The 14,218-nt window shown below is 59.0% G+C and overlaps 1 protein-coding gene across 2 annotated transcripts in view; it reads right to left on the reverse strand.

Annotated features, from left to right (window-relative positions):
• PRKCB (protein kinase C beta) overlaps nt 1-14,218 on the reverse strand; it is a gene marked incomplete at its 3' end in the record, with an annotated part of 124,253 nt that overhangs the window by 54,119 nt on the left and 55,916 nt on the right. For both annotated transcript variants that reach the window (XM_082006714.1, XM_082006713.1), the window contains exons 4-5: nt 8,482-8,593; nt 7,116-7,244 (exon numbers count right to left, since the gene is read on the reverse strand). In XM_082006714.1, coding sequence (XP_081862840.1) covers nt 7,116-7,244; nt 8,482-8,593 — 241 coding nt within the window. The remainder of the gene's footprint in view (nt 1-7,115; nt 7,245-8,481; nt 8,594-14,218) is intronic.

The following is a 14,218-nucleotide window of genomic DNA, read 5'->3' on the forward strand; positions in this document are numbered from 1 at the left end:
CAGCCTTCATATCCTCTCACGCCTCCGCTTCCCAAACTCAAATATTCACGTCCCTTAATACGACAGGCTCAGAATAATCTGCATTGGGAAGCTTTTCTATTATGGAAGCAAAAATGTGCAACGCCTTGATGACATTTTAATTTGCTACAATTTTCCACTTTATTCAGCAGTCTTTTCCCACTAATAAGATACTTGATCAAAGCCCAGACCAGAACACAGACTGTGAATATACATTTGCTCTTGTCCAACATCAGCCAAGCGATGCCCTCCCACTCCCCACCGCGTCTGCCTCCCAGACGAGGCGGTTCAGAGACGCATCCCCCACGTCGGTCCCACTCCGTGGCATCCCGGTGCCACATCTTAGCCAGATCTCGCGTGCCGGCGGGTGCGGATGCACCGTCCTGTGTGCTGGGACTGCGGTTACGTTCACAAGTCTTTTTCCTTCAGAAGAAACTGTGTGCTGCTGTTGACGCCGGGGTCAGGGGACAGCAGCCCCATCCTCGCTGTGCTGCTGTCCTTGGAGCCAGCAGGGTCCAACTTGTGGACACAGACAATCCAACACCGACCGGCTCCAGGGAATCCTCTCTTTATATTTAATGCAAAGCCAAGAGTTATAACAACATCGGAGCACGGAGTAATAGCAACAAGTATCTGCAGGCTCCCTGGGTGTAAAGGACCAGATTCCCTGAGCGACTGGCGTAAAAACTGCCCAAGTCAATTAAGTGTCTTTAAGTAGCAAGCAAAGGGAATTAACTTGCTTTGGCAATCTGACATGTCTCACAGCGCCTCCGGGTACCCAAATTTTGTTTACCAAGCCCAAAAGATGACTTCTCTTTTGTCAGGCGGCTCAAGCCAAATAACGCAGCCCACGCTACCTACTTAGTAATGCAAAGCCAAGAGCGGGAGTTTGCCGTGGTTTATGCGGCGCATGAGGGAAGCAGGGATCTCCTTTCGCCACTCAAGGAGAAGCGACAGAGCCGTCCCCGGGCTGGGTGACCCTCGCTCCCCAGCCCGCTGCCGCGTCCCGCACCGGCCGACTCTCCAGCGGCTGCGCAGCGATGCTCAGCTCCGACTGCCTCCCAGGCTGGAAAGCACCACGCATCTTGCATCTGCCTTTCCAAAAGTCAAAGAGACTCCAAATATTGCATTATGAAAATCACAGTATCGATGTAAGGAAGCCCAAGAGCTGGAGAGACTTTTCCCCGTGCGGCGTCCCAGGAGGCTGAGCCCACGGCCGCTCAGGTCGCTCGCTTCCAAGGACACTCGTGGGAGCCGCTCCCGGCAGTGCCGTGCACAGCACTGACTGCAGGGGTGCTTTATCGTGATTTAAAACAAGGCATTCAGCAAGCAGAGCCGCTAACACGATCGGCCATTCCTAGAGAGCTGCTTGAGGCTTTCCAGCCTCATGCACTCCTGCCCCGGGTCCGGGCTGTTCGGCGCTTTTAGCTGCAGCCAGCCCGATCGCACAGAAGCGCCGGACACCCGAACGCGTTCCTCCTGCTGTTCAAACCCGCCTCGGCGAACGAGGCTCTGAGCCAAAGCCTGCCAGGAGGCCCCGCAGGACGCCCAGCACAGCCAGAGCCGCTCTGTGCCGGGGACCAAACCAGCCCCGCAGGAGGAGCGCGCCCGAGCCAGGGACGTCACCGGCAGCTGGTTCCCCCTCGCACAAAGCCAAACCCCGGGAGTCCCGGGGGGGAGGCAGCGAGGGGGTCGGGGCCATCCCAGCTGGCTCCATCTCAGGGCGCTCGCTCATGCCCCCCGGCTTTCGACCCGAGCCGGGGGTGCTGATCACACAGTCCCCACGCCGCTCGCGTTGATGCTTCAGAAGTCACGTGCTTGCCAAGAGCGCGTACCTAAGCGCTTTGCTGGATGAGATGCAGATTGTTTTGTGCCCTAATTAACGAGGCCCTCGGAAACCTCCTGTATTTTGGAAACCGCCCTTGGCTGGTGGAGCTGAGCCCTGTCCCAGCACGGAGCTGGGGGACACGCTCCACAGCCTTACCGAGCCGAGCTGACGGCACAAAGCCACCAGCATTAGGAAGGTGCCATTTATTTGTCCAGGTGCCCTATTATCAGACCAAGCCACGCATTTTTAATCACTGGGAACACCAATAAATCCCAGGGCTTCAGCAAGCCCCGAGCAGCGCAGACAATGGCAACGCAGGGCTCCGACTGCAGCGCGCAAGGCTGCACTCCCGGGTGCACCCATTATACAATTACATTCAACGTATAGCGTGAAAGGAGCTGTAACAGAGCCGCTCTCCGAACGGAAAGGAGTGATTAACAGAACAGACCCAAGAGCTGGGAAGCTAATTAGGACGGGCAGCCCCGCAGGTTCCCGTTGCTGCTGCTGCTCTGGGCACAGCCCTGCAGACCGGCAAACCTGCGGCTGTGCCGGACCCCGGCCCCAGTCGCCCCCAGTCCATCCCCCCGGCCCCGGCCAGCAGCTGGGTGGCCGTGCTCGGCCCCGCAGAGCTGCGCTGGGGCTGGTCCCCGCCGCCGGGCTGCTCCCACGCTTGCCCTCCGAGCGGGCGTCAGCCAGGGACAATGCTGCTGGCTTATTACGTCACCCGCAGATGATAAAGTCAACACCATCGAGAGCCAGCCAGGGCTGTCCTGGGCACATTTTGTGAATTTTGAGAAGTCTGGGGATTTGGCTACTGAATTTCAATCCCCTGCCTCTATAGGAGCCACTGCCCGAAGCTCCACTGACCCCCAAGGAACCGATGCAGATCCTCTCACCAGCCTCCTACCCTACAGCTCTGAGGTTCATCCTGGTTCTTCAGAACTAAGAATGGGTTAAGAACATTGAAACATGGTTCTTTCTCATGTTATTATTATAATTTTTACATTCTTAGTATCTGGCAGACTGTACCGTAGGCAGGCCCGTGCTGTGCCAAGTGCTGTAAAAAAGCAAAGGGTGAGCACAGCCCCGGCTGAAGGAAAGCACGGCCTGCAGCCGACCGACCCGGGGCTGCCCCGTCCCCCTGCTCCTTCCCCACGCCGCGGTACGCCTTGGGCTCACAACGGCATCTCGCGGCAGGGACGTTCACAGTGCGAGGTTGCGTTACGTTTAACCACGCTTCCTCCTCTACCGATTTTCATTTTGCGAGCGGAAGACGGTGAGCATTCGTTGCACTGGCGGCAGCAGCGTCCTACCTGCCGCCGTCACGCAGAGGAGGGCTCAGATAACAGGGTGCAGGCGGCAGGAACGCTGCTGGGGCAAGTCACAGCCATCTTCAAAAAGCGGGGTGCAAACAGGTGCAATTTTTCAGGTTGCTAGCTAGCCAGACAAGTCATTCTAAGCCAAACACACTTCGTTTAACCAAAAAGCTGTGTTTTCCTTTGGGAGCAAAAGGTTATCTTTACAAAGAAAAAAAATATTTAAAAATCAGAGAAGAGAGAGAAAAGAAAAACACACTGCCGAAAAGCATATGGCAAATTCCCGTCAAATTTGTCGAGTCGATGAAAAAATAAAAGCACCGAGTTCATCGTCTCCCTTGGCCATGCCTGTGCTGCCACCTGCAGGCACTTGCCCCTGCCCAGCCAAGCGCTGCCTTGCTCGCTGCCTGCTTGCTGCCTGCCCGCTCCAACAGCCAAGCACTTGGGGACCTTGCACGTTCCGATAGCGGAGCTGTGATGCTCTTTGCCGCGGGAAAGCTTACGAGACTTCAGAGCAAGGGTCTCCACACCGGTGGGATGGAGAGGTGGTCTTGCCCCAACACCAGAACCTGCATTTTACCATGCAGCCGGGACCAAGGGTGCCCGGGCACCAGGGAAAGCCCCTCAAAACAGACCCCTGCCCTCCACTGCCCCAACAGCTTCAGCCCACCACAGCATCCTGCACCAGCTGCTTACACCAGCAGAGAGGTGTGTTTAGGCAAAGCATGGGTCCCGGCACCGAAATCCCGCTGTCTGGCGTGACTGAGCTCAGCCTGCTGCGACGGGCAGCGCTGCCCGCGCTCGGCTGCACCGTGCCCGGAGCCCAGCGTCTGCCTGCTCCATGCCGAGCTGGGCATGTGCAGTGTGTGAAAATGCTGACAAGTATTTGGGATTGACCGCGGCGGTGGTGGGAACAGCGGCTCATGCGTCCCTTAGTGCGGCTCAATCCCAGACCACCCCTCCGCCACCGCTTTCTGCCACCTCTGCAAGCCCCGGCCACAACTCAAGGGCCAGCTTTTCAGCATCTGGCCTCTCCCTGCCAAAAACCTGGCAATACGAACCCAGTCATTATTTGAGGGCTTTGCCTTTTTGAAGCAAACAGTCGCCGGGGGAATGGCAATCTGTTGACCCACTGGAGATGAGTCACAGCCAGCCACAGCAGCACACCACAGCAGCCAGCCTGCGGTCCGCACGGCACGTGGCTCCCACGTCTCCCGAGGGCCAGGTGCCCACGTTTGCTCTGGCTCCGAGCAGACCTTTCCACCTCCCCTCCAAGTTCTGCAGCGAAAATGCCGAGCCCCTCACCGGCCTGGAGGGGCAGGGGGGAAGGCAGGGCTCCCCACCTCGGCAGCGAGCGCACAGCCTCTCCTCCCTCAAAGTGCTCCCACTCCGTCGTTAGCTATGCGGCACAGCGCCTTTCCCTGCCTTTCTGAAAAGCCAACAGATGACATGTTTTCACCAACACCTCCATAAAGGGCCAGAAATAAAACAGTCTTTCAAACCCAGCTGAAGAAAAGAAAATCCAGCTGCACAGAAAGGGTCCGGGGGAGTTTCTCCCCTGCCTTCGGAGCTACGGGAACACGGCTCCGGTGCCAGGGAGCCCTTGGTGCCAGCGGGAGGGCGAGCCCTGCACCCGTCGGCCTCTGCCTGGCCTCCAACGGGAGGCTGGGTACCGGTGCTGCCTCATCCCCTGGAGGGAAGGCGCCTGGGAGGCAGGACTTCTGTGAAAGAAAGTTGTGTGGTTCTCTGAAGCTCTCCTTTAAGGGCAAATAAAATAAAAAATAAAATGGGGGAAAAAAATAAACACAACCTCTTTCAATTTTTCCTTAATAACTTGGTATTTCTCTTGAAAACATTTCTGACTGCTCTCTAGGCCAGAAAGGGTCCTGGCTCCTCTCCGCTCTCCCGCATCACAGCGCAGCATTTCCTTAAGCGAGGCTGGGGTCACCCATGCCGCTGCCCACCCACCCTCGGGCACTCCACGGGCCGTGGGAGCTGCCGTGCCCCGCACGGCCCAACGCTCCCCTCGGTCTCTCGTTGTCCCGGGGGAGCGGCTCAGGCAGAGAAGGGGCAGGCAGGGCTGGTTCGGGAGGGCTGGAGCTCCCCCGCCGGGATCACGCGTGCTGTACTGGCTCTGTGCTGGTCCGCTCCGCCGAGCCTGCCCTCCCAAGCAAGGAGCCAGCCCAGGGCAGTGGGACCTCGAGGCCCCCAGCCCGACGCCCTCCCTGGGGGACAAAGCGCCGGTTGGAGTCAAAGAGCAGAGCGGGACGCCGCAGGGCCGACCCCACCCCGCTGAAGCGAACCCCGTGGATGCTGCAGCATCTCCTGCTGCCAGCCCAGCCGCCCGGCAGCATGCTGGAAGCCAGACTGCTCCGGGAGGAGCCAGCCAAAGCTGGTGGGTGATGGAGAAGGATCTGGTCCTTGTTATCGGTGTCAGCAGCCTGGCACCCCCAGGGCCCACTCAGAGTGGCGGCTGACCTTTGCAGCGCGGGCAGGCAGGCGGCATTTTACCCCCCACGGTCTTAACTCATCCTGTGAACAACCGTGACCAGCTCGGCAGCCCCCTGCAGAGACCGTAACCGCCCAGAGCTGCCTGGTTACCCCGCGTGGGCAGAAACCTCCTTCCCGGGCTCAGCCTTCGCGAGACAAACCCCAGCTCTTCCGCAAGCCGCCTGCCTTGCCTGCCGGAGAGCTCTGCCAGCCTCCTACCCCCTGCCGGCACCCGCACCATGAGACGCCGGTCACCGGCACCCGACGGGGCGAGTCACATCTTCGGTCTGATCTCCCCAGGCAGGGGAGAAGAGGCTTTACAAGAACACCGCTTACGTTTCATGAGATGCTCACAGGTCGCGGGGAAAGCAGTTATCTTCCAGGAACTCAAAATCCGGGTGGCAAAAGCCTTTAAAGATGAGATAATCCTGTTTCCTGCCACAAACTGAGAACGGAGGAGTTCCAGGACAGAGAAAACCACGACGGGGGATAAGGGGTTTCCCTGTGGGTGGCCGTCAGGTCCCTGGCACACTCAGGACATGGGCCTGGGCTGAGCCTGGCGCTGCCCGGCTGCCCGCAGCCCCCTCCGGCACCGTCTCCCACCGCCTGGCGCATCCCCGAGACGGATGCCGTGAGATGGCACCGCCGCTCCGCACCATCCCGCGCGGGACGGCTCCTGCCTGCCACCCATCGCCAGGGTGGTCAGATCCCCGCGGCCCACGGACCCACGCCAGCCCCGCTCCGGGTGCCCTGCAGCAGCCTGCCCTGCCGGCGCTATGCCACGTGCCAGCTCTCCATCGCGGCGGGGAAAGAGCAAGGGAACGTGAGGAGTGACGGTCACCCTCACCGCGGCGGCGCGGAGGGGCGGATGGCAGGCCGCCCCGGCAGCCTCTGAGCTCCGAGCGGGAAGTCAGCACGTGCCTCGCATAGAGAGGGAGCCCGTGGAGCCTCCAAATCGGCGGAAGAAGGTTGCAAAGCTCTAGTCACTTAAAGGGACCATGTGAGACTTCCACCGAGACCGGTACAGGCCCAGGTGCCGTTAAGCGCATGGGAAGAACAGCAGGAAATGGGTGTTCGCCACGCGGACAGCACAATACAAACACACTTTTTCACACAGCGTAACTAAACGGATGAACTTTCTGCCACCCCTTCCCAGGACACGGCGGATGCTGCAATTCTACATGATTCAAAAGCAGTTTGAGAAGTCTCTAACCGGGAAAGCTTTTTAGTCCAGACAGCCCCTGGAGCCCCAGCCAGAGCTTGCCAGAAGGCAGCCGCGTGCCTGGGGAAGGCTCAAAGCCTTGTCCTGCCTTGCCAGGCACCCGCTCCTGACCAGTCAGACGCTGGCACCACGTGCCCCGGACCCGCCGCGGCCGGCGCCGCTCTCAGCGCGGCACACACCAGCAGTGAGGGGCAACCCGGCGTCCCCCCGTGCGGGGTTTGTACCTGGGTCGCACACCTACCTACGACGGTGAGCACGTCCTTCTCGATGTCAGCCCGGATGTATATCCGTCCCCGACGCTCGGTGTGGTCCGTCCCACACAGGCTGGGGACATTCATCACGCAGCGCTTGTGCACGTTCATCATACAGGCTGCGGGGCAGAGAGAAAGAAAGGGACACTCAGCACCCCAGTCACCTCCGCCAAAGCTCTTGGGATGTTCAGGGGGGTGAGGGGGGCAGAGAACTCATCCTCCGTTTAAATGGGGATGTTTGTGAGGGATTCTGGCATAAACATGCAGCAAACAGACCTCCGAAAGCAGCCGGAGACTCCGGCAGAGCCCTGCCCAGACGCAGGGACCCACCCCACCCGCAGTTCTGGGTCCTGCCCACGGAGGGTACAGAGCCCCTACTCCAAGTACTTGAGTTTTGCTGATTTATCAAACTTCTCTTCCATCCCACCCATGGTGCAATGCTGGGTATTCAGCTGGATTCACCAGGAGCTGATGAGGGGCATGAAAAATTACCTGAGTATGTGTATACATAGACACATGTATAAAAATCTATACATATAAAATATAGATGTAAAAAATTATATTTTGAAGAAATTCATTTCCACTTGGTAAAAGTTTCAAAGGTGATAACGAATACACCGTTCCCACAACAGTCAGCAAGCTTCCATGTTTATGAGAAAGCCAGCACATGGGGAGCAGCAGAGTATGCTGTTCCCCGCAGACAGCGTAAGCATGTGAGCAGACGCTGCATATTCACAGTCCTTTTAAATAGGAACGTGCAGGATTGACTTGGAAAATAACTGATCTCTCTCTCCATCCTCTCCCTCTCATCCCCCATTTTCTCCTCTCTGGACAACAACTGCCCAGGTACTCCCACGCCCGAGGGCCAGGCTTGCGCAGACCCAAGCGCTCTGGAGAGGCGGTGTCACCGCAGCCGGCACCGCCACGGCCACAGGGTGTCAGTCGGAGCCGGCGCTGCAGCGAACCGAGAACTGGAGATGATCGCTTCCAACCCAGACTATTCCGTGATTCTATGATGCTGCAGCGGGGATGCGGGTGACACTGCAGGGGGGATGCGGGTGACGCTGCAGGGGGGATGCTGGCGACGCTGCAGGGGGGATGGTGGCAGGATCCCCCCCAGCTGGGTACCTTTCCCTCCCCTCTCCCTGCAGGGCTCACGGGGGCTCCCCACCGCGAGAGGTGAGAAGGTGCCCGCTCATGCCCGGCCCCTGGGGTGCCAGCAGCGTGCTCTGCACCGGTGGCAGAGGGGACGGGCTCTTGGCCACAGCTCAGGCGGGCTGGGAGCCCCTGCCCAGGACCTCGGGGTGCCAGAGCCCCCCCGCTGCTGCAGCGGCAGCGGCCGCTTACGTCACTTACTGTCACACTTCATGCCCTGGTGAATGAGCCCGTACAGCAACGACCCACAGTGGTCACAGAAGGTGGGGCTGGAGTACGTGTGGATTTTAAACTTGTGTTTGCTCCGGGGATCCTAGGAGGAAAATAAAAGATAAAGATTATAAACTTGCATCAAATATTGGCAAGGCACCACCGCTCTCCGCGTTTCGCGTGCCAGCTGGCTTCGGAGGTGCCGTTAATGGACTTCAGTCAACTGCTACTGACTGATGTGGACCTTTTCCAACAGTCGCCAAGATCCAGCTTTATTACTCTTTATATGTGTTGCCATAACAATGAAAAAGCAATGCATTGGCTTGTCTGGGGATTTATCGTCTTTAAGTAACTTGGTCTTAGCACAGAAAACACCAGGTGAAATTGGTATGTGAGAACCAACATAAGGGCTGGACACTACTCAACTTCCACGTCAACCCAGGGGGGTAAAGCAGAAAAACCCACCCATGACTTCCACCTGTATTAAGACGGCCCAGGAAACACCTTTGTGCTCTGGTGCCAACTCCTCCCCAGCACGCTCCTAGGGGATCAAGCTGCTTAGCGTATACTTTAATATTTTGAGCCTTCTTAAACCAACGGCAGGCTTTTCTGCAACAGCAGAGCATGCAAAACCAGGAGAGCCCGGTTCATCTCAGACGCTGTTCACAGCCTTGCGCAGGCACCTTGCAGGCAGGGCTCCTGGACTCCAGCAAGGGTCTGCAGAACTTAAAGCCAAACAAATTCAAATGAGAAACAACTTCTCAACAGGGAGATGGGATCAACCACTGGGACAAATGACTGAGGCAGACCAAGGATGTGGTATTTCTTCGTATCTTCCATGCAAGACAAGACAATTCTGGAAACCCTGATCAAGCCTCAGTTATTCAGCGCAACGCAGAGCAACTTTTAGACAAGACAAAGTTACGCAGGAGACAGGACTAGCCGACAGGCTGTCTCCTGCCGGCCCCAAAGCGGCACGGACGGCATCGCCTGAAGCCGCTGCGGCTCCCAGAGAAGCTGGGGCAGCAATCGCCGAGCCCCAGCAGCAGCCCGCTGCTCCCTGCCCTGCCCCGGGGGCTGGAGAGAGCCCAGCGCAGGGGCAGGGGCGTCACCGCCGGGACCACGGGCGCCGCGGCGCAGAGCCGGGGCCGACGCTGAGGCGGGCAGCGCCATCGCCGCAGGGAGAGCCCGGAGCGGTGCGGCTTTGCCGAGGAGGGTGCTGCGGCAGCCTGCCCGGGCGCCCAGCATGCTCGGTAGCAGCACACGCACCCGCGCAAGGGGGGAGACTATGGCAAGCAGCAGCTGGCTTAATTTCATCTCGGGTTAACTGTTTAAGGGCTAGGGATGAGGCACAGCTCCGGGCTCCGTCATCTGAGCTGCCTGGCTTCTCAATGGCCTGGAAGGGCGCCCAGGCATTAGGAAAGACACCTTTTCAGGGCACTGTAAGCCAAGTAAATAAATAAAGAGTGGAGTCAGAAGCGAGCTATAACATAGCTGCCGATACGTTACCTTCACCTGAAATTAATTCTCCTACTGCTGTTGCATTGAAGCTTTCAGCGGCATTAATCGCTAGCATCGTGCATTCTTTCACAGCGTCACCGGTAACCTGAGTGACACCAGAAAGGCGGACAAGTAACGGGGCTTCATTTAATTGTCGGCTAAGTGCAAGGGATTAGGTACATGCTGCAGCAAATTTATTGTGCTTGAGACTGAAAATACCTCACGTTTAACCCTAAGCAAACCGCTTGTAGATACAGAGTGCAGCGTGCCTCCGCCTGGTGGCTCATGGGCCGGCTGTGTCGCAGGAAGCCCGCGAGGACGAGGGTTCACGATTAACCCGTCTTCCGCTACCAAAAAAGATCCTTCATTAAGTGACCCCCCGCACCTGAAGGCCTTCTGCATTCCCCTGAGCGGCAGGAGCGCAGAGAGCTTCAACCCAGGCGTCAGGCTAGAGGGGCGGCAGCGGGGGACCCTCCCCGTGGAGGCCTCGGGCAGGCGGCCGGGGCGCAGCCGAGGGCGAGCGCGGTGCTGCGGGCACGGCAACGCCGAGCGCCGCGGCCCGAAGCACAAGCGGACGCCGCGACAAACCTTCTGAAGAGGCTTACAGGGCTGGTCAGACCCTTCCACTGGACACGTCGTAAGCCCTTAAAAAACGTAGCCGGCTTGACTCCATCACCTGAGCTCGCACAGCAGCTCGGGACCATCTCCGTAAGCAGCTTTGCCTGTACGACACGGAGCTCTTTAACCGGCGCGAGCCAACTCCCCACGCCCCCGGGGACCGGCCCTGCAGCCGAACGCCTGCGGGCACAGGGCAGCGCCCGCAAGCCCACCAGTACACGTGGGGTACTGGAACGGCCTGGGCTGCCTCCCTGGAGACGAGGCGCTCCAGAAAATAAAAAGCTTTCTTTCGCCACTGAGGCAGGAGACGGGGGATCTCTGGCTGGCCAGCCAGACGCTGAACCGCGCGCCCCCGGAGCCCCCCGGGCACAGCACAGCAGCAGCAGACGGCAACCCGGGGCTGCTGGGGCCTCGGCCCACGCCGCTGGGCCTCCGCCGGCAGCGGGACGAGGTGGCGGCGGCGGTGGCGCACAGCGGCCGCTGGCGCAGAAGCCACCTGCCGGGCGAACCCCCAAGCGCTCCAGTTTCTGCGTTCCCTTCTAGAAACAGATGTTCCCGTTCAGGCAAATGAAAGCTTTAGTCATTCATAAAAAACACAAGCTTGATGCAAAATGAGGCAATTTCCACCTCATGCGAAGGATGTTAAATCCCCACTGGAACCGAGAGTTAAAAAAGCCGGAGCTAGAAAAGCAAAGCACGCGCTGCGCAGCGCTGCGGCAGCAGGAGCGTGCCGGCACAGCGACGGCCGCGGCTTTCCAAACCGCTGCCTCAGCCTCCCCGCACCACGAGCGGGCGCCCTCCGCTCGGGGCAGCCGGATCCCTCACCGGGGCCCCTTCAGGCTTCGCCTTCTGCTCCCACCTCCGAGGGGCTGTTCTGGAGAGACCCAGCACCCAAAGGGCGCGCGGGTGACAGCCAGGCGTGGGGAGGCAGAGCCGCTTCTCTGGCTGCCGGGGCACGGGGGGCCCGTTTCACCGCGACCAGTGCTTTAGAAGGTGCCAGAAGCTGGAAATTCTGGATATCGTTTTCAAACGAGGCTGAAGCAGTTTTACAAAGAGACTATTTTTGTACCACAGAGATGACGAGACCGCTGCGTATGCAGATGCTGCGAGACTTAAAAGAAGAATGGTTAAAAATGAAGTTTGCCAAGAAAAGAAGGCGCTCCTCCTCCATCCGACCAGTGCAGAGCCACCCCTGAAGAACAGGGAAAAAAACCCTTTCTTTGGAGAACTGAAAAATGCAATCGGGAGCGTTTTGCTGCACTGAGAGGCTCTGACCTTTCTGATCTGCGCTGCCGCAGAGCCGTCCTCCTCCGCGCGGAGGGATGCGCGCGCGTTCTGCGGTTGTGAGCCCAAATGAGGGAGTCAAAGCGCGAGCCGGGGAGGAGAGGAGCCGCTCTTGACTTTGACCTGGCACCCCGCAAGCACCACCGGAGGCGGCCGGCTTCTGCTTCTCGACTGGCCGGCAGGTTTCTGGTCTGAAACGAGCCAGTGCAATATTGCACCCCTGACCAATGGCACCCCTGACCCACTGCACCCCTGACTTGCAGAGCGAACCTCACAGCCCCCGGCTTCCCCCAGCACCGCACACGCCTCTAGTCGCTGCTACCCGCGCTGACCCGGCCGGCCCGCCGCGGGCGCAGGCGGCCGTGCGCAGCCCGCGGCTCTGCAGGCCAAGGCTGACAGCAGCTCGAACTCTCCTGCTCTCCCAGAAACGCGAGAAACTGGCCGCGTAAATGAGTAATCAACTCGCGGCCTTCAAGGCGCTGGAGCTCAGCAATCACCCGTGCCTTTCTTCAGGGTCACGCCCACCGCCGAGCCCACTCGATGGCCGCGGCGCCGTAATGGATGCTCTCCCGCTGAACCCCGACGGAGATGCTGACGCAGGAGCCACCACTTACCAGTTACGTGCAGGCAGGCGGCTGGGAGCACCGATCAGACGGACAATTTATTCACCGCTGACGGTGGTCAGGAGCCGTTTGCTCTTTTGCAGCCGTCTGTCAGGACGGCGCTGGGCAGAGGCTCGTCAGACAGCAGTAAGCCCCGGCGTGAGAGCAGAGCGGCGCGGCGGCGCGGCACGGCGCTGACTGGCAAGCAAGGGCGTTTCGCCTCGGCTGTTTCTCGTGCAAAGCCCGTGTCCTGGCACGGGCAGCAGTCCTCTGTCGTACCCGGAGTCGCAAACTCCGCGCTGGATGCCGCCGGGGCTTGGTTTTACTTCACTAAATCCAGCTCTGCCTTGCTCCGACGGGGCGCGGGCATCGCCCCTCCCCGGGGCAGGGAGGAGGTGGGAGGCAGAGGGAGGCCCAGTCCCTTCCTCGGGCCCTGCGGTCTGAGCCATAAAACATTTTTAAAACATGTCCAGCTCTCCTGGGTTCCTCTCTAAAGTAAGTCACATATGAAGGGCACTTAGGTTTCTTCTGCGGGCCCCGGCTCCCAGCGCTCTCCCCAAGCACTGCACCTCATCGCAGAGAAAGATTTAGATGATCTCTTCCGAAGGAGAATTAACACAGTTCACGAGAAGAAACTATTTTAAAGTGAATTTCATAGCGATTTAAGCAGCATAACAGCCGAGCAAATACAAGACAGCAACAGCTTACTGTCTGCACCTGATGAAACCCAGGCAGTGGACGTAAAATCAAAAGCCTCACGTTTTGCTCCCACGTTTCTCCTGGGGAAAATCCCCCCCAGTACGCAGGGAGCAACTCACTGCAGAGACAAGTGGCCTGACAGTGACTCTAAAGGAGATGCTGGGGAGAAAAGCCTGTTGTTCCCTCCAGGGAAATACAGGTTTGGAAGAAGCTGGGTCAGGCACGGGCAGGAGCCGGCTCCGGGCAGCATCCTCTTACAGGTTCTTCTGCCTGAAGCCAGGCGGTGACGAGGGAAGATGAAATGAAGACAACCGCGGCCACCAGAGACGAGGACCCCCGCTTTCGGCGAGGACAGGCTTTCGGCAGCGCTCACCTGCCCGGTCCTGTTGGGATCTGCTGCCCTGGGGATGCACCTCCTGCGTCTCCCCACCTGCTTGCACAGGGCTGGAGAGACGCCTTTGGTGAGCAAGAGCTCCAAGTCCCAGCAAACACCAAGCAAGGAAGCTAAGGAACAAGTGACAAAGAGTGACGGGTCTTTGTTCCAATGAAAAGAGCCCTGATAAACCACAGAGACTCCACTGAAAGAAGGCTACACCCAAGAGGAAAACACAGATCCTATTGAAGGCAAGATGGCAAAGGTCTGGGGCTGAGCACTGGAGCATCTTTTCTACCCATATCGTAACTCCTCGGAAGCATGCTTCAGCACGCCGCATTTTATAGATAGATTGATGCTGCCGCACCAGTAAGCGATACCAAAACTGTTTTCCTGTTGTTTACAGCATTATAGCCACAGAAACCCTCACACAGCACAGGGCCCGAGGGCGCAGCAGTGCAGGCAGCAAGAGGCAGGCAGCAACTCTGCCCGGCCCGTGGCTGTGGACGGGCAAGCGGTCCCCGAGCGCGGCCAGCAACACGCCAGCAGCTAACACGTCTGTGGGTACGAGCATCGCGGCTTGGGCTGCTTCCATGTCAAACAGGCGGCCGCAGATAAAACCTGCCCTTGATAGCTTTCCTTGACAGCTTCC

Source organism: Phaethon aethereus, assembly GCF_964289735.1.
Source record: "Phaethon aethereus genome assembly, chromosome: 15".
In the NCBI taxonomy this organism is placed as follows: Eukaryota; Metazoa; Chordata; class Aves; order Phaethontiformes; family Phaethontidae; genus Phaethon; species Phaethon aethereus.